Source organism: Tamandua tetradactyla, chromosome 6 (genome assembly GCF_023851605.1).
Source record: "Tamandua tetradactyla isolate mTamTet1 chromosome 6, mTamTet1.pri, whole genome shotgun sequence".
NCBI classification, from domain to species: Eukaryota; Metazoa; Chordata; class Mammalia; order Pilosa; family Myrmecophagidae; genus Tamandua; species Tamandua tetradactyla.
The window spans coordinates 115,216,780-115,238,045 of record NC_135332.1 but is presented as its reverse complement, the minus strand read 5'-3'; the positions used below and the strand labels follow the sequence as shown (position 1 = coordinate 115,238,045).

At 36.5% G+C, this 21,266-nt stretch overlaps 1 protein-coding gene across 1 annotated transcript in view; it reads left to right on the top strand.

Moving 5' to 3' along the window:
• Positions 1 to 21,266, top strand: part of EYA1 (EYA transcriptional coactivator and phosphatase 1) — a 172,814-nt gene that overhangs the window by 27,878 nt on the left and 123,670 nt on the right. The window contains exons 4-7 of the mRNA XM_077166984.1: positions 818 to 895; positions 11,444 to 11,513; positions 11,836 to 11,981; positions 15,794 to 15,916. Of these exons, the coding sequence (XP_077023099.1) occupies positions 818 to 895; positions 11,444 to 11,513; positions 11,836 to 11,981; positions 15,794 to 15,916 (417 nt within the window). The remainder of the gene's footprint in view (positions 1 to 817; positions 896 to 11,443; positions 11,514 to 11,835; positions 11,982 to 15,793; positions 15,917 to 21,266) is intronic.

The following is a 21,266-nucleotide window of genomic DNA, read 5'->3' as shown; positions in this document are numbered from 1 at the left end:
GGAAACACTAATACTACCTCTTCACTTTAAAAAAAGAAATTTAAAAACAAGAAAAAATGATCAAACATTCAGGTTTATCTTTTGATAGGGGTTCAATAATGCTTTGGAGAGCATATGGAATAAATCTACATTTTTTTATTGTTTCATATCCCAAAGGGGACTTTAGCAAAAATCACGTATATATTCTACAAACTGTCTACTATTGGTATTTTTTTTAATGAATGGAAAACTTCATTTCTGCTTTTTAATATTTAAATTATTGATGAATTGGCAGTCAGCTATGGCTAGGTGGTAATAACCCATTAAATTGAACACCCTGGTTTTGGTCAGGGTGCCTACCCTTGAGCATCATTAAAAACTCTGCTGGTATGAAGGACGGTCATTTATTTCCCAATTCTTCAGGACTTTTGTTGTCTCCTTTTGACTCTGTTCAGCCCAATAAAAGGTTATTTTTTCTGCAAACCCCAGGAAATAATTTCATATCCACATTATTTATATTTTAAAAGAAAAGTTATTATTAATAAGCAATTTAATACATATGTAAGGTAGCGATGAATTTAATTACTTTTAGGTTAAAGCCTTTCTTTTAAAGGGAACCCTGTCACAGTGGATTGTTTCCTTTGAGAGGAAAAAACTACATATGAAAGTTTTTTTAAAAGATTCTATTAGGGATAGTAAGCTGATTTAAATTTAACTAGAAAAAGATCATATTTTTAAATGATTGTCATATCACTTTTGAATTTTATATCTTCTCTACTGTGTCTTTACAAAAATAAGTATCAACTGGATATCTGACATATGTTGTTTATTTTTGCAGTTAAAACAGAGCCAATGAGCAGCAGTGAAATAGCTTCAACAACAGCAGACGGGTCTTTAGACAATTTCTCAGGTTCAGGTAAGGAATAAATAGTAAATTTTCACATTAATACTAAGCATTATTCTTCCTAGCTTGTTGATGTATCTGTGTGTATATATATATAGATAATACATGTATGAAAACATATTTGAAATATATTTTACTCAAAGTCACGTATTAGTAATTCTGATGTTTTTACTCTGTGTGACGAAATGTTTGCTGAAGATGTTGGTATCCCATAAAGGAGATCAAGTCAGAAGGGTTTTGTTCTTTTCATTTCTTTTAATAAATAATCTTTATTATGCTAATGATTCTAACCCCCTTTCTCTTTCATTTGTTTGATTTTTTTCCAATCAAAAGTTAGGCAGGCAACATATGGCTTCTAATAACCCCTAAGTAGACTCCCCACGCCAGCCTTCAAAGTAACTGTCCTGTTCAACTGTATATCTATATTAAATACACTGTATAGCAGCATTTGATTCTTATAGCTTTTAATCTCTTTCATATTAATAAATTCTGCCTCCAACAAACAAAATACCCAAATTTCATATCTGTGACAATGAAATGACTGAAAAAGTAATTATGATGATAAAATAACTGCAAGGACATGATTATGTAACATTTCCCAAATTACCCAGCTTAAACTATTTCAACTATAAATTATTTCTCAGATCTAATTCTTAAAATTTTAACCTTTTTTTTGTATTATCACCTGTATTCATAAAACCTCTCAATCAGAAATGCTGTGTGCCCATAAATTTGTGATTGATTTAATCTAGCCCTGAGAATCATTTACTTCATAAACACCACAACTAAGAGACTTATAAGAGACATAAACTATATACAAATGTATGACTTTTATAGCTATGATATTAGACGAAGGCTGTAAGGACATTAAAAAGTATGTTACACCCATTAGTTCTTTCCTAGATATGTGAGAATGGTTCTAGCTCTGTTGTCTAGTGGGTGGACAACTGACCATAACTACAGTTTGATAACCCCAGAGAACACCCCACTGAACCCCAAGAACACCAAGAAAGGGACCCAACCGAGACCAGAGGGGTCAGGGAAGGTTTTCTGGAAGAAATGCTGGCACTTATTCTTAAGAAATGAGTAGGAATAAAGCAGATGTACAACTGGGGAGGGGGATGCCGGATTGATTAAACACTCCAAGGGAGGAGACCAGGGCACAGAGGGTGTGAGCTTTGCAGGAACTGCTAATGGTTCAGCATTCCTGGTGTGCTTAGAGTGAGCAGCTGGGTTGTGCTGGAAAGGGAAGCGGGAGACAGAGTCTAAAGAGGCATATGTGTCCTGCATGGACTTTGGACTTTATCTTGAGTTCAGTAGGGAAGCATCAGAAGAAGGGGGTTGCAAGATCAGATTTATAGTACAGAAGCATGAGTCTGGTGGCAGCACAGGTTGGAGAGCTATAAACTGAAGTGCAGAGACCAGCTATAGATAGATCTTCACATTGATCTGGGAAAGAAATATTGAAGACCTGAGGTGAGGTGCTGGCAATGAGTATAGAAAAGTGAGAGACTGAAGAGGTTATTTATGAAGTAGAGTTGATAGTGAACAGTAGCTAGTGGGCATGGGAGATGTGTGAGGCAGAGAGGTTGAGAGAGAGGGAATGTAAGAGGCATGATTAAGAAAGAAAGATGTGACCTCAATTTTGAGCATGTTGAATGTGAGGTAGTATCTACTTGATGATGTCAAGTAATGTCAAGTACATTAGGTCTGGAATTCAGGAAAGTTGTGGACTGGAAATTTAAAAAACGTGAAGGGACCTAAGGGTGGGGGGGTGCTATTGCAGGGATGGAATTACAGGGTTGAAGATAGTACCCAGGGAAAGCCAAAATATGAGATGGAAAGGCGATAAAGTAAAAACAGATGTAATTGGGGAAGAAGGAAGTATGTTGACCTGGAAATAAGAGTGGATTAGAATTTCAAGGAAGTATAGTCTATGTGAAAGATTTGTATAAAGCCATTAAAAATATATTTCTTCAATTGAATGACATGAGAAAATGTTAACTCTATTAAGTGAAAAAGCAAGTTAGCAAAGAGTAACGTGTTCAGTATAATCAGTTTTTTAAAAAAACATACGAAAGAATATTAGTTGTGTGTACCTATGTTTTTTGTGCATATGTGTATATGTTTAATTATTAATGGTGGCTCTTTATGAATGAGAGAATATAAATTGAATTTTCTTCCTTCTGTTTTTGTTGCATTTTAAAAATAAGACATTTGTATTACATTTATAATTTTAAAAATATTTTAAAGTTAAAATAATTTGAAGTATGTTAAAAATCACTTACTGCAGAGAGATATTAAGATATCTTTTTAAAAAGTATCTGTGATAATAGTATTATATCACTCTTTTCCCTGAGTTTTGTAACTGTGCTGTGGTAAAGGAATTCCTTGTTTTGGGGAAATACATACTGAAGTATTTATGAGTAAAAGGACATCTACACACTTACAAAATGTGAGATACATATGTATGTACACAAACAGACACTCATAGTGCACCCAGAGGGAGAAAAAATGAAGCTAATATAATCAATGTTAATATTTAGACAGAATATCTGGGAATTTTTTTTGTACTGTTCTTACAGCATTTCTGCAAGTCTCAAAATATGTCAAAATAAAAAATCAAAGAAAAAACTGAAAAGCATCTATGGATTTAGCCATTAGGAAGCCACTGAGGTTGAAGCAGTTTCAATGGATAGGAGCACTTTACTTCATGTCCCCCTGGAGTACATATCCCAGTTTTCATGTCTCCGACATAGTGTGTACTCATAAAGCTCATTTGAATGGATTTAAAGAAAAGTAGAAACAGAAGAGAAAAAGTCTTTCAAGTGCATAAGCAATGAAAGGAGGGAAAGAGAAGGGAATACATTAGAGAAGGGGATAGAGGATCGAGAGATGGCCTTTAGAAGGTGGAGGTGGTTGTAAGCTACAGTCACAAGCTTTACAGAGGTAGAGGTTAAAGGCATTGACAAAAGAGGAATGATTTATGAAGTCCCTGATTGGCCAGTGATGGCTTAAATCCAAAACAGAGGAGCATCTGCAGAGAGAAGGGAGGACTTTTCCATTGAAACATCAGGGAAAACAGTATACAAAGTAAACAGAGCGGAGGAGGGGGCACTATGTTAAGGGAATTCCTGTTTGATCCCTCTAGACAAAGCCCTCTGAGGGCCCCCATTTGCATCAGAGTAAAAGCTGAGACCTTATAATCACCTGGAAGCCCCATGACTGCTTAGCCTGCCCCCCACTCCTTGCTTGTTGCTTCTCCTCTGACATGTACCAGACCTGCTAGCAGCATAGGCTCCTTGCAATGGCTGTGCCTTTTCCTGGAGCATCTCTTCCCCATGTATCTGCCCAACTCATTCACCACCTTCAAGTCTATACTCAACTCTTTCCCCTACTTCCAGTTGCTCTAACCTGCTAGACATCATTTTTTCCCATAACACTTGCAAACTATCATTTACTTGTGCATTATGTTTATTGCTTATCTCTCATCCCCATCAAAATGTGAGCTCCACAAACAGGGAGTTTTATCTTGTTTTGTTCCCTGCTGTATACCCCAAATAAGAATGTCAGGGATCCTGGATGTCTTGATGAAGCGGGATTACAGGTGAGATGGGAATAAAGGAATGGAAATTCTGGAAGGAGATGATGTTCCTTCCTTAATCTCAAAACTCTGAGACCTCCACCATGTTCTTATTGGTTATCTCTCTCAGCTTTGCATCCTCAATCCTCATCATTACTTTTATTTATTTATTTATTTTTTCTTACATGGGCAGGCACCGGGAATCGAACCTGGGTCCTCTGGCAAGCATTCTTGCCTGCTGAGCCACTGTGGCCCACCCATCATTACTTTTAAAAGTATTTTTTTGCTGTCTGTTGTCCTGCCAAGCTGCAGCCCTACAAAGCAGAGAGATTCTGTTTGTTTTATTCACAGTTCTAATCCCAGTGATCATTATAGTATGAAGCACATAGTTTTGAGCACATGCTCTATGTATGTTTGTTGAATGATTAATTGGTCAACATGAGTCGGTGGTTTGAGTCTATAGAATAAGTGTGGAATGGGGAAAAGGGTTTTGAGCTTGATAGTTGAAGTAGAAGGTTAGAGTTGGAGGCTTAGAAAGATGAGAATAGTGTTCTCTTTATAATCCAGGATATTGTTAGAACTTGTTGGGAGACAGAGCCAACTACCCAAATTTTTATCACTGCACCTCCTGGGCACTGCTCTTGTTAAAAAGCTGTCTTGCATCTCAGAGAACGAAAGGTTTTATGGGAGAGCAAAAAATAATGGTTTGGAAGAAGCAGCAATGAAAATAAAGAGTATGTTTCAAGTCTTGGTGGTATCTCAATTTGAGAGAATGAGCCAGAAAAGCCTTGGAGAAGGGCTTAGCTGCAGATAAGGGGTAATTTGGTGAAAAGGCTGATGGTATAAGAGATTTCCTTTTCCATGGACTGATTCTATGTGATTGAACCCAGAGGAAAGGGATAGGTAAGCTGGGGAGTTGGGCAAAAGGGTAGGAAGCGCAGAGGGCCGTGGATGGGCATACTTACTTATATTACCTTTCGCATTTTCTTTTCTTTCTTTTTATTTTTAATGAGTGTGGATACAAAACTCGGCATTCTTTAGTGACTGTGAAAGGAATTAGGGTCAGTAAGACAAAGAGATGTTGGAGAAAGCAGTCTCTAAACCGTTATTTCCCAGTTGTTCTTTACCTCTTTGGCCACTATTCCTACTTCCTTCTCCAGGATGGCTTAAGCATTCACATACACTTAATCCCCATCCTGACTATTCTTGATGTCTTGAGAAAATAGGTAGCCAGGAAGGAGAAGAAATGGAGCCGCTCTGATGGTGGGAGGAGCTCTCTCCACCTCGGTTCTTCGAAGAACACTATCATCTTAAAGCATTAAGGAGGTGGTGGGGCAAGTTCTTTCCCAGGGAAATCACTTAGGTGCCTTGGTTGGGGACTGGAGGAGAGGGGTTGGTTTTAAAGCATGGGGCTTAACTGAAAACTGTAAAGTTTTAACGTGTTAATTAAATATAGTGAGGTTCTATTGATTTATCATTTACCCATGAAAAACAATCTTTTAATTATTTAAATTTTTAAGAACAATACGGGTTCGAGATAATGTACTTTTAGAGATTGTAAAATATCTTTACCAGCTACTTTTGACTTTCCACTAAACCCAAATTTGTTACTAATTTATTGAATAAAACGTCAGTTGATGTTGCTCATACAAAGCTGATGTCTAGTGATGTATGAAACTTAAAAATAGAATGCTTCTAGAGAAAGAAAAATATGCTGAGAAATAAGGTTAATTTGTTAATTGCTCATAAAGGGCATAACTTAGGGTCAGATTCATTCATTCAACAGTTGTTATTGAGATCTATTAATTAGTGTCGAAGGAGTGGAAACGTAGCAATGAAAAGGTAGATGAGGTCACTGCCCTCGTGGAGCTTTCATTCTTGCAGAAGAGACAGATAACAAATAGTAAGTGGTGTGTTAGTTGTTAGTAAGTAGGCCACGATAAGTATTATGAAGAGAACAAAAGCTGATAAAAGAATATAGTGGAAGAGTAGATGGGAGTGTCTTTTAGAAGGAGGCCTCTCTGAGGAGACAGCATCTTAGCAGAGATACTAGGAAAGTGAGGGAATGAGTATGGATGAATTTAAATCTAAGAAGAGGGTAATGGAGGGCTTAGAGTTATAGTGGAAAGAAGGCACGGGGCTGACAACATGATCTAATTTGTGTTTTTAAATGATCACTGTTTATTGTGTGGGGAATGCACTGTGAGGAGGGTATGGGGGGAGAGGAAATAGATTCAGGGAGACTGGCATTTCCCTAGTTCAGAAGAAAGATGATTGAGTTAGCCCATGCCCTAGGAGCAGGTTTAGGAGTGCAAGGATATGTATTAGGGGAAAGGAATGAAGGAGTCAGGAAGGTTAGGTGGAAGTGTCCTATGCAATGCATGGTCTAAGACATTACGACAGGGCTATCAGGGAACCCAGAAAGTTCTAAGCCTCTCAGGTACAGGCCTGCCTCAATATCCCTAACACGTTCAGTCGTAGACTGGGAGCAGCTGGTGGGAAGCATGGCTTCCTTAGTACCAATGAATTTCAGAGCCTAGCAGCTGGGGCCCTTGGTTAATTTCACTCCCTACCTCGGAAGAGCAGAGTTGTTGGTTCATGGTCACCATGGTGATGGTGTTTGAAACAAAGTAGAAGAGTTAGAGGAAGTGAGGACTTTTCAGATGTGGGATATATTTTGAAGGGAAAACTGGACTCGTGATGAAAGGGTGTGAGAGAGAGAGAAAAATAGAAAAAATACTTCAAATATTTGACCCGATAATTTGCGTAAATTATGGTTCACTCTGAGAGAGAGTTATCAAGGGCAGGTTGAGATTTCTGTTTACCTTCTCAATGGATTCTCAAGCTTGTGACTATTATTTACCTTGGGTTCTCCTCTCCTTTCCTACAACAAGATTTGGGGTGCTTCTTTAATTTTCATGTTAGGAGCAGGAGAAGGTACTAGAATGGAGATAGGGAGACATTAGTTGTTCACATGCTCCCTAGGCTCTTGGCTAATAGTACGATGACCATTTTATTTTACTGTCCAGTGATTTCATTGAAACCGATCATTAAGCCATCTTTTTTTATGATTTAAAATGTCTTCGTTGCTTATCACTTAAGCAAGACTGTGACTTAGCTTTTAAATTTTCATTAAACAAATGTTGTGTACTGATTACTTACCACATACAGCCCCTATCAGGTGCTGAGGAGATAAAGGAATAAGAGTTCCCTGGCCTCAGATGCTCGTGGTTAGCAGAGGAAATGAACATCTTATATGCTAACCACAGTGCAATGTGATAAATGCTACTCTGTCCTGTTTACAAAGTTCCAAGGGGGTATATGGGGAAGGAAGGCATTATTCTTAAGAGAAAATGAGATTTGGGCCCCAACATAGGAGGAAGTGTCCGAGGGAAAGAAGAGCATCACAATGTGGAAGGGTCTGGCATGAGACACAACAGAGAGACAGGAAAATGCAAGACATGTATGGGCAATCTTAAGTCCACTGAGGCTGCATAGTATTAAACCCAGGATGGAGTTGAAGCATGACTCCCTTTTTATGCCATGCAAGGAATTTGGCATTTATCCTAGAGGTAATGTGAACAGTCAAAAGATGTTAAGTGGAGAATGGACATAATGAGGTTTTCATTTAAGGAAGAATACTGTGGGGGCAGTGCCGGTGGTTGGGTTAGCAACAGAAGGGCCAGGCGGATCCTGCAGAAAGAAGCTATAAAGCTGTTGAGTAGTCAGTGTGCTATATGATGATGATCTAAGTCAGGACTATGATACTAGGGATGGAGACCAAAAGGCAATTCTTGAATTTAGTATGATTCAAGATTTGAAGGGAAATTTGGGTGATTTGAAGGTCATAAAATAGAGGAGAAACATAAGATGATTTTGAGATTTCTAGTTTTTCTGCCTAGGTAGGTGGAGAGGAGATAGCATGGTATGATGGAAGGAATCAGACAGACCTGGGTTCAAAAAACAACTTTCCTATTTATTTGGCTGAACATGTTTAACGTCTATCAGCTTTGCTTTTCCTATATGTAAAATAGGAGCAAAGAACTCTACTTTAAGCATTTTGCTGAATAGATGGTGATTCTGTCGATCAAGTAGAATTAAAAATGCAGAAGGAAGGACACGTTTGGGTGTCTGAGTGATGGCCAAGTGGAGATGATGAAACGAACATATATTATATAAGCATTGTATTACCCAATTTCTGTCAATTGTCTCATTTAATTTTAACAGTCCTAATAAGGTATAGATAGTATTATAGCCATCATTTTTACTGGAAAACATACTGAGGCTTACAGGGGTCAAATAATTTGACTAAGATCACATAGAGGAGTTGGGATTTGAATCTGAACTGAAATTATATTCTGCTTCCAGAATATGCACTCTTTTTAACCACACTCTGCATCCTTCCTAATCTTTCATCAGGTGTTCTCTTCAGTCTCTCTCTGTCTCTCTGTCTCTCTCACACACGCACATAACATATAATCTAAATCAAATTGTCACAGAACTTATCTTTACTCTGCATAATAACCCTGATATCTTCTACTCTATTCTGTTGTCTAAAAATTGCTCAGTGCAATCCATTTAAATTAAGTTTATGGACTTTTTTCTGAGTCATGATGCACAATTTGAAAAAACATAGCCATAAAACTAGGAAAGAATAAAAGAGATCCTTGTGTCTTCCATCTTTAGGTGGCACTGGGTTTTGTTTTTGTTTCATGTTTAAAAAATATTTTAATTATGATTGTAGGAAAGATATTACCAGTGCAGCAACTCTCCTGGATAAATCTATTTTACTGTTGGTCTCTTTTAGGGCTTAGAAAAGGGGAGTAGAAGAGGTTGTAGTCGCAGCTGACCTGGGCAAATGGTAGTCTTTGTAGTTCAAGTGTTCTCTCACTAATCCCTCCTTTCTGTATATTGCAAGTGTTTAACTAATCCTTCCACAGCTATTTGTGTGTCACCCTCTCCATGTGTAACAGACAGAACTTGTCTTTGCATGTTTGCCTTCGGCAGCATCTAGCACAGAGCCTGGAACAGAGTTATGACTTAATATGTGCCAAAAGACAGAGGGAGACCAGCTGGCTTAGCCTGTGGTCTCTTAAAAACAGATTCCGTTTCTGCCAAACTGGCAACCAGATGGTGGAAGTCTGGCCCTCTCCAAGGGTGGTACAAATCTAGTCTTGTTTTGTTATATTGTCATTGTGTTAGACCTATTCACTTTAAAAAGGAAGGATTGTTCATAGAGGTTGAGGTTCTAGTCCAATTCTACTGTGCTTTTTTTCTGCTAAAGAGGCATAAATATATTGATATGACCATGAAAAATGCATACAACTTTGCATATAACCTTATGAAGGTTTTGTTTTGTTTTGGCATGGGGAGGCACCAGGAACCGAACCCAGGTCTCTGTGTGGCAGGCAGAAACTCTGCCTGCTGAGCCACTGTGGCCTATCCATTATGAAGGGGTTTTAATGTGAGTTACAGTTAAAAATTAATAGAGCCTTTGAAGACAGTGGTTAATGGAAGAAGAAAATAAACGTATCCTTTTGTAATAATTATACCAAAGAATATATGTCTTAGACAGTTAGAGATTATGGAGAGTTTGAGCAATATATATGTGTATACATATGTGCGTATATATGTATAAATATAGTATGTGTAAGCATAAATGTAAATGTGTGTGTATAAAACCTAGATTGCCCTCATTTAGTGAAAGACACTGAGAACTTCTATTTTAAACCCATATGTTAAAGTGGATTTTTCTTCTTTAGTTCAGAATGAACATGAAAGATCATTTGATGGGAGAGTTTAGTGCATTTCTAAAACATAGTGAATTGCATATATATGATTAAAATTTAATATTTTGCTTAAATGCAAAATATCTCTTTTTAAAAAGAAGCACCCATTTTAACTTGAATACTAAAGTAGAGTAGAAATGACTGGAAGGCAAAGGAGCACCTTGGATCAGCACAAGAAAAAACAGGCTTAGTTTGCAACTTGAAAAATTTTAAGATAGTTATAGGAATGCATTTGTATTGAAAAACATTGTTAAATAAATGCAGGTGAATGAGACTCTTTCCTATTTCCACTAACTGTGAGAAGATTAGACCATGCTTCTGGGTAACGCTGTCACAGCTCTGTGTGTTCCCATTGAGGACAGACAGCAGGCCAGATGACCTTTTTTGTGTTCCTACCCAGCTCTGCAGTTCAGCGTCATGCCTCTCCCTTCAGCATGTCTTTCCAAACAGTAGCCAGAACTCCATGTACTCTGAAAGTACTGTCACTGTAAAAACCATTGCAGAATGCTGGCAGATAGTAAAGAAGATTGTGAAAATGTTTCCTAAGTTCTTTTAAATTAGGACTACTTACTCAGCTCTTTTTGGCTCCTTTCTGTGGTTGAACATTCTCCTAGGTTGAACCATCTGAATTGTCATTTCTTCATATCAGAAAGGCCAGAATCTAGAATGCAGGATTCAGGGGATTGTATGGAGATAGAAAATAGGGAGTTAAAGCTTAAAAGGTTCAGAGTTTCTGTTTGAAATGATGGAAATGATTTGGTAATGGATGGCGGTGATGGTAGTACAAAATGGTGATATAATACACAGTGTTTCAAAGGGGAAATGTTAGGTTATATATGTGGTACTAGAATAAATTAAAAAAAAAAATCCCATGGAACTGCACAACACAAACAGTGAACCCTAAGTTAAACCATGAACTGTAGCTTATAGTACAATAATAAAAATGTGCTTTTATCAGTTGTAACAAATATACCACACCAATGCAAGGGGTTAAGAGGATGGTATGTAGGAATCCTATATTTTATGCATGATTGTCCTAGTAAACCCACAACTTGTCTAATAAAACAAAAAATTCAAAACAAAGGTCCACTGTCTGCAATTTCATATGACCAAACCCATAATTCAAAATATATTAATGCTTGATATGTCTCTTATATTTTTCATTGAGGAGTGTATTTTTTTTTCCAGCAATTGGGAGCAGTAGCTTCAGTCCAAGACCAGCGCACCAGTTCTCCCCACCACAGATTTATCCTTCCAAGTAAGATGTATTTTCTCTTAATCAATAAATAACATTTATAAATATGCATTTACCTTATTTCAAGTCATGTCTGTGCCCATATGTTACATCTTAATTTAAACTTGTATGTTTCATGGAGACTTAAATGTATTTATGCAGATTTATTTTGAGCATCATCTAGTAGTGACACTGAAGTCTTTCAGTACTTTGTATATTATATTTGAAAGTTTTGCTTTAAGATACAGTCTTTAACTGGCATTTATGATATGGTTGTTAATCAGTTACCTTGCATGTTTCCATCTAATGCATGGGCTTTCTATTTTCTGTCATTTCTGACAAATAGCAGACCATACCCACATATTCTCCCTACCCCTTCCTCACAAACTATGGCTGCATATGGGCAAACACAGTTTACCACAGGAATGCAGCAAGCTACAGCGTATGCCACATACCCACAGCCAGGACAGCCGTACGGAATTTCCTCCTATGGTAAGTAATCCCATGACTAGTGGCATAGTCTAGCAGGCAGGTGTGCATTGGTGAAAGTTGTTCAGGAAAGGTACTTAAAGACTGTCCATTGGGCCACTTCAGAAAATGTCACCTTTTACTCCTAAATTCTTAATACGATTCTTTCTAGCTAACATTGTTGGAGCTGGTTGCTACTTATCTTGAGGTCAGAGGTGGCAAATAGATTGCATGGTTTATATGCCCTCTTGCTCTCATTTTTTCCTCCAATTATATCTCAACTTTTAATTTGCCATTTGAGCTCCTTCTCTGGAATCCAAACTATTTTTGTGCATATTTGCGATAAAACTTCTGTGAATGAAGTCTTTTGGGGTAAAGATCCATTTCCTATTTATCAGATACCTAGCTCTGATTAGGCAAGTACAAGCGGAATTTAACAGACTCTTGCTCTAAACTTGAGTGTGGTAGTGTTATCAAATTTCAGCATTATCAACCATTAGGAAAAGTGATCTATATAGCACCTCCTGGGCTGTACTTTAAAGAGGCAAATAGGGAAGCATTTAAAGCTCACATCTCCATTTGTTCTTGCCACCTGGAGATTATCTTTATCTTGGTGTAATTTAACTCAGTTGTTACAGGGTCAATAATTGTAAATTAAAAATAAATCCAGCAAGTCCCAAGGTCTAATAAAAAACTCTTACCTTTCAAAATACATTTTCTTCAAAATGAATCGCAATTCACATTTTTCACTTTGAACAAATTGAACTAGATAGAAAAAATATGATTTACTGAACTTGTGTTAAGTGGAAAACAGAACTAGTGATCAAAAAGAGTACACGGAAGTTTGGAGGAAAGGACCGATAAAGTAATCATCCTGATATTAAAAAACAACTTCACCATTTTTGATGTTCATTATCTACATATAGCAAACATCTAATCAAAGTGGCCTATTTTTTTTTAAATACCTACAGTTTGTTTCTAATAAAATGAATAATTTCAATTATTAAATACATCCACTGAGAGGATGGTCACAGTAATATCTGCTTTGGCATCTTTTACTTCTGTTTGTAATTCTGTGCTTTTTTTTTTTTTTTGGACAATTATTTTGTGACCAATAATCTAATGATGCTTCTGATGACATTGTTTTATAATACTGTTTCCTGTAGTACATTGAAAGAGTTAATGCTGTCCTTTAAGCTTTTCATTAATAATTAGAAGTTACTTTATTCCTTTTCATCCTATTTGTATACCAAACGAAATTGACAATATATAAATTTCTTATCAACTACATATAATGTAAATTATGTATGACTGCAGTCTATTTTATTTCAAAACTATCAGAAATGAATGTTATCTAGCTAGGTGTTTTTAAAGTAAACTTTAGAAACAACTTTAAAATGAAGTTTCTAGAATTATCTTTCATTTTCATAACTTTCATTCAAAGTTTCTCATGATAATATTACATGAACTGAATTTATTTATCTGTAAATGTTACTTTTAAACAATTCTTGAACTAAAAGAGGAGGATGCTTGGTTTGAATTGAGCATCTTCCATTCTGTAATATTAGTCAAGGCAGTCCCCAATTTATGTGCTCAGATTTATTTGTAAGATAATTATTTAAAATGAAAATATATTTTCCAGTACAAGTAATACTAGAGTACTGTAGACCTTTTGGCACTTCTATTGCAAGACCCGTTTCTGTCCTTGCCATCTAGTTACGCAGCTTCTCTTTTGTCCTTCTCTCCAATCATGGTGGAGCTCTTCCAGTTCTAAACTATCAACGAATGTCCCTGTTGTTTGAAATGGTTGTTCAGGAGGATGAGACAAGCAGAGGGTCTGAGAATAGGGTCACAATTAACAGAGTGAGGGTGGTGGTTTTTATGTGGGAACAGGTGATTGAGGAGGTGATGGATGGAAAAGGCAGTATAAAGTTATCATATATATAAAATTTTGTGTGGGTTATAAATCTCCTGGGAATATTCCACGATCCTTGACATTTTCCTAATCATCCCCTTTCTTCTCTTTCTGGTTCTTGAGTGTTAAGAAAAGTCCCTAGTGCTTTCTTCTGTTCAGGGTTTCTCTTTTTCTTGGCCCACAATGCATTAAAGATGGTGCAAGCTTCTTTACTTGTTTGTGAAGGAAGAGCACATAGTTTAGGGCTTTTAACTGCTGCACTCCTGGGCCAAGTGGTCTCCAAAGCCTTTCTCCAAGGATTTTTGCCCCATGAATTTGTTACTTAGATCCTGTGAGAAAAGATAGATATAGGAAAGAGAAACTCATACTATTCTCCACTGGATATGCTTGGAGTCTCGCAATGAGACGCATTTGCCAGTATGTGGGTAGAAGTATGGAGAAAGGTAGGTGTTTCCCATCTCTTCCTGCTCCCCCCTACCTCTTCTTATCACAAAGTTTCCTATCGTGAACCTCTAGACTGAAAAAAGAGATAGTACAGGTGAAGGCTGGAAACAGATCATTAGAACTTCAAATGGAGAATGAAGGGAAAACTCCCCAGTGGTGCCCACCTGGACTAGAGCCATCAAGTCCCCTGTCAGGGTCAGGTGTTTCTCCGGGGACCTTTCATATGCATGGTTATTCATTGTTTTGTGATTGCCTGTACATTACATTACTTTAAATATTAAAGGTATGTTAGGACTTAATTGTGAGGATCATCATAAGGTTGTTTAAAGGCACTCCAGGAATTGCAGTAGGCCCTCTGGGTCAAGAGTCAGATTCTTCCACTGCCTTGGGGAAGTTACCTAACTTCATTCTACTGATGAAATTCCCCTAGAATGGAAATAAACAGTGAGACTATTGTGTATTTTAGATCCTAAAGACATGATTTATCTTAAGTGCAAAGTAAAAAATTATTCACAAATGTGAATTCCCTTGGCAGAAATTTCCTTCCCCTCCTGTGAGAGTTAAAAGACAGTCGTTAACTTTCATGACTGTCTTTAATAACGATCCACAGCTAAGCCCTGTACAACAATACTGCCAAACCAAAGTTTGAAATTAAGATGTCATCCTGGCACTGGGAAGTATTTTGGGGCCACGTATAGATTATTTTTATGTTACGATATGATAAAAACAAAGCATGCTTTATATCACACTTAAAGCAATTATATTTTAATAAAATCTGAAACTAAAAGGGATAGAAAGGAAACTACTGATTGTTTTTTTAAATCATTGTGCTGTGTTATAGAACTCAAGTTCTTTAATATACTTCCCTTGTCCTTATTTTCTGGTAGGGCCTAGATATTCGGGGAAAGGTTGTTCTCTGTGTTACTTAGTTCTGTGCTCAATATTGCTTCCTCTGACTTCAAAATGAGTTATGTACTAAAATCAGCTTTTTTTTTTTTGGTGGGAAGAGAAAGAATAAAAGAAAAACTGTTGTGGGGCAGAGGCTCTAACTAGTCACTTTTTAGAATATGGGATTTTGATTTTGGCGCTATTCAGCATAACTTTCTGAATAGTTTAGCTGATGTTTACTTACTCTTATTTCTTTGACTTTAAAGGAGCTGGTCTTAAACTCTTGTTAAACAACAAAATGAAGTGTATAAATGCTATCACTAAGTTTATATTTTGTAGAACGTTGAATTCAGAAAAACAGCAGAAAATTTGTAAATGGGCATGAAAATCTGTCATAAGCCTGGGTTACTTTCAGTTGAAGTTGTAGTTTACAATTTCACTTGGAGCAGGGATAATTTATTCTTAAGATGATATTAGGAAGCATTTGTGACTGAATGGTTGTGAGTGTCTGTTTTTGTATATTTACCAGCTTTTGAATATGAACAGATAGATAAGCTATCACTAACGGATTTAGGTGCATTGTGGGCAGGCATCAAGACTGAAGGTGGATTGTCACAGTCTCAGTCACCTGGGCAGACAGGATTTCTAAGCTATGGTACAAGCTTCGGTACCCCTCAACCTGGACAGGCACCCTACAGCTACCAGATGCAAGGTCTGTATCCTTACTGAAATTGCTATTTTCATTAACCCTCTTGGCTGACAGTTGCTTTCTAAAGTAGAATCTGATGTTCTTTGTAAATCATGGATAATGGTGGGAAGCTGCCTGGGCTCAGCGGCAGGTCACTCAATTCTAGTTCAACTCTTCATTTACCAACTCTCTAGGCCTGAATTTCCATATTTATAACCTCAGGGAGTTAGGCTACATGATCTCTAAGGTTCTTCTCAGAAAGCTCTAAAATTCTTTGTGAAGCTTTATTTTCCTGCCTTTGCTTCTGTCAAAAGAGGGATGAAAAAGCAAAAAGTCAAGCACGTGCAATGTTGTGGTGTGGCAGATGCTAAGAACCTTGGCACATGATGTTGCAAACTGAGTTTTCTAAAAGGGCTGTTGTTTTCCTTATTTTCATCATGAGGGGAAAAAAATCACATCTCTAGAAATAGAGTATGTGATATGTGTTGAGTAAATGACCTACCTAAGACCAGGAGATCAAATCACAACCATCTGATGTATATTCAAGATATTGTTTTCAAGGACTATTCCCTGGGTTCTGCTTTTGAAGCTATAGTCAAAACAAAATGTAAGTGGGAGCAAATGGATGAAGGTTTGCACTGCAAATGTTTTCAAGAATATTTAGTCATTAATTCTAATTAGCAGATTATCATGTAAGCATGTCTATAAATGTTTAAAAATAGTTCTCCCATAATTTAAACATTCTCCTAATATCTTATTTTTACCACAAATCAATTTAATAGCTCATATTTAACCTCTTAACAGTGCAAAGCCCTATCATTGCCTTTTGATTGGAGGGATTCTTTTTATAGCTTCTATCTTTTTAATATATCCTATCTTATTCATTCCATTAATAATATTTATTTATTGCAGATAAATTAGAAAATACAGAGAAGCAAAAATAATTATTATCACATATAATCCCATGCATTTCATTATTATCATTTAGATATATATTCTTCTAAATATGCAATATGGGACCATATTGTATAGTGTCATATTGTAACCTGCCAATTTGAGTGATGACTAAATTGTAAGCATCTTTTCATATGAATAAATTCCATTCTATAGCATTATTTTAATAACTACACACTATTCATGTGTTTCATATCTTATTAACTCATCCCCTATTATAGGACATCTAGAGAATGCTATGAATATCTTATAGATATGGGTGTATATGGACAAATTGTGTGGAACTGCTAGGTAAACTGCTTTATGCCCTTTATGATTTCTTTAAATTATAAATAAGGGCTGATTGTGTATTGGAAGAATACGTTGGTGAATATTATACTTTAAAAAATTGTCATTTGGGTAGGAACAAGATTTGATTGTTAATTTAATATGTATTTTAAGAACTGAGATAGATCATATTTCTTCTCTTTTAACAGGGGTATTCAACTTGGTCTTATTGTATCTTATATTAAAGTGCTTAACCTTTTGTAATGTTTTATAGTTATACTTCCAATTTATCATTGCGAAGGAGTTTTTCCCCATATAACAAATTAAAATTTTATGTGATGAGGTTCATTAATCATTAATCGTTGCAGATTTAATTTTGCCTTTGGTACGAAAAGGTTTGAATTATAAACCTTTTGTAGACTTGGTGGGCTACAAAATAAAAAACAACCAACAACAGTTAGTGTTTATTGTTAGAACGGTGTCACTCATGCACCTGATCCAAGAACTGTTAAGCTACTCCAGAAAATGGCCATTTTCTACATGTGAGTAAAGTAATAAAAAGAACAGAAAATGGTAGAGACTTAATTACTGAACTTAACTGTTCTAGGCTCCAGTAATGAAATAGGTCACAAGTCAGACGAGTTCTGCTTGCTCATTCTGCTTGCTCATATGAGATAGTAGACAGGAAAACAATTGTAGAGTCATCAGAGAGCAATGAGGGAAATAAACCAGGCAACATGGTGCTTCCCATTCTCCCCAGGGCAGCCATCCTGGTCCCCTTGAGGAAAAGCTGGTCTTTAAAGATGAGAGCGAGGCTGGTGAAGTGCCCTCTCTAGAGCACAGCTACTTAATATGTAGTTCCTGGACCACAGCCATCTACGATCTCCTGTTTCCAATCCATAAGGAGAAGAGTACAAAATGGAGAGTTAAGTGTTCAGAAACTTTTATAGTAGGTTGACAGTCAATGTTTGTTAAATCAAACAATTAAAAGGGATTGTGCTTTATCTTTTTCTCTCATTTCATTCTTCTAGTAAAACATTGCTATTGTATTTTATTAAAGTATCAGACTTTGAAGGATTGGGGGAAATAAATGGTCCTGCAGCTCAGATAGCTTGAGAAGTATTGCACTTGAGAGTTATTTTTATCTTGTTCTCCTCCCAGGTCAAAAGCTTGAGCAGCACAAACAGTTCCTATGAAGACTAATCAGCTGAATATAAGTGTTAGAATAGAGAGAAGAATGGAAATGAAGAAAAAGTAAAGAAAGATATTGGAGGGAAAAACAGTCGTTGATGTGTAGTAACAATCACATTATTGCTTTTCTTCTATCTATAGGTTTTGTTGCATCCAGACTTATTAGATATTGCATTAAAACTTTTTGGTATTTTTGTGCATCCCCTAGTTGAATGATATTTCCAGTGGGATTTTACAACCTATTTACTATGGCTGAAGTATGGTTTCATATGGGTATTTCTATAATGGTATTTCACTCAAATTTAGATTAATGGAAATGACTTCCACATAACAAACCAGGTGATAATATGCTGTTGTCTTGAAACCTGCCAATAGGGTGATGGCTCATACTATGTAAAATACTGTAGGGTACTTATGGCCAAATTTGAATAAATAATTAAAATCTGCATAATATGTATTTCTGAAATATTAAATGCAATATGAAGATGCCATCACTATTATTAAATTACTTGTGTGCCAAACAGTAGGACTCCATTGACCTTTGAGTGTCTTTTATATATATATATATATTTTTTTTTTTTAATGCTCACTTCTGTAAAGTCTGAAATTATTTTCCAAATTTCCCAAATACTCTTAATCCTTAATGAATAACAGTGAATTTTGCTTATATCAGTCTCATAGTTATTAAAAATTCTTAGACTTCTAGATGAGATTATATGTAGTTAGCTATTTGGGGGTATTTTTACCTTGCTTTTTCTCCAGAAAGATCTTTTCGATATCTAAGTATATAAAATATAATGAGTAGTTATTTAGAGATATTTATCTACTAGAGTTTCTAGTAATACTAGAAGACATAGTCTGGTAGTCCAGATAATTCAAACAATCTGTGGTCTGATATGTATACTTCATCTATTATGCTGATTAATTTAAAAACATCTATGATGATGGTTCTGTTAGATCTTATGGGATGGAACTGAAGATGTAGAGCAGTCTTGCACCTGGTTAACGGTACTGGTTGTGAAATCAGACTCTACGAGTAACAGCCCTGCCTTTGCCAACTGTGGGTTTTCAGCTCATGACATGACCTCTTCATGGCTTTGTCTCCTACCTTAAATATGGAGATAATCTCATCTCCCACAGTATCGTTTGAGGTTTCATCACGACTATCTATGTAAATCTTACTATACTCTGTGTAGTAAGAACACACATGGTTGTGTCATTTTTGCTGCTGTTGTCGTGGTGGCAATAGAGTTACTATTCTTTTCATTAGGATTATGTTCTAGCTTTCTGGAATAGATCCAGACCAGAGAGTGTTACCCAAATATTCCCTCCCTCCCCACCATCCTCCAGCCAGAATGTATTTTTGTTACTAGCAAAGAGAACTCCAAGAACCCAATAATGAAGAAACATAGTAAAAAAACAAAACAAAACAAAAAAAAAAGGAGTCAGACCTAATGAATGTTAGGAAGGGTAAGAAAGGAAACACACTGTCCTCAAAGTCAGGGTTTTTGTACATGATACAAAAAAAAATATGGGAGAAATAAGAAAAAGTAAACAAGGGTGTGAAGAAGAAAATCAGTTGAGGAAAAGCTGCACTGGCAATATTGGTGACAGGCTATTGGAAAAGTGAGAGTCCAAACTAGTGATGAGGAAGTTCAGTTCAGAAGGGCCACTGACAAAGAAAGAAGCTCAGTTCTGCAGTAGGGGGAAAGGAAGAGTTCAACCAATTCCCATGCCTCAGTAATTCCTGTAGTTACTTTATCACTTTGAATGTGAGGAAAAGGTGGAGAAAGAGGAGGAAGAGACATTTAAACATCAAAATTTTTCGTTCAGAAATTGGGATTAGGGAAGAAGATAGGAATGTGACAATCTGTGCTACAAAGGTTTGAAGAATTCTAGTGCCCATATAATAACAGCTAACGTTTGTCGAGCATTTATTATATGCCAATGACTATTTTAATTATTTTATGCACATGCTCTCATCTAATGCTCACAACAGCCCTGAGCAATGACTTTTAAAGGATATGAACTAGAAAATAACGAAGAATATGTGAAATAGCAATTTATTTAGTTTGTATAATACAAAGGCTACTCAAGCATGGCTACTCAAAATCAAAATAGATAATGGTTTGGAACTGTCAGACCCTTCAGTGTGGTGCATGTTCTTAAATAACAGCATCTGTAGGGGAGGCTCTTACTGAAAACTTTAAAAAAAAAAAAAAAACCACATAGATGTACTTTCTGAAGGGGGTAGATTTGACCTTTTCATCCGAGACACTGCATTAGACAACTAGCTATAATTAGCTCATGCAGCGATAGAAGAAAAATTTTTAGAGGACTTGTTTCTGAGCTCTGTCTGTGCCTTAACACTTTCATAGCACTTGAGAAACGGATTTAATTGGCAATTCATAACCATTTAGCCACTGCCTACCCTTGTGAAGGAGGGCAGCCTTACTTAGTGGATCCATCCACTTCAAGTTTTCAGTGCTCCTATTCTGACAGGCTTTGGAGAATCTGGCACATGCTTTTGTGTGTGTGTGTGTGTGTGTGTGTGTGTGTGTGTTGCATGATCTGGGAATTGAACCCAGGTCTCCCACGTGGAAGGCGAGCATTCTACACTGAACTACCCATGCACCCGCTGCTATATACCATTTTAAGCCTAACAAGGATCAGATTTTTGACATGCACCAATACAGGATACCCTAAAGTGAAACCTTGGTGGTGGGAAATCTAATTACTTTCACCTTTGCTGCAAAATTGCTGAACAATTCTATTCTTACTTTCATTATTATTTCTTTTTTTACATAGCAAAAAATTAGAAGTTAGTTTTAACCGAGAAAGACAAAATATTTCTATTCTTAGACAACTGAAATCCTTGTCTGTTATTTTTTTGCATCTCCCTGTTCTGTTGTGTCAGCCTCAGTGTTTCTGGAGGAAGTTTATCATCATCAGGCACTCAGTT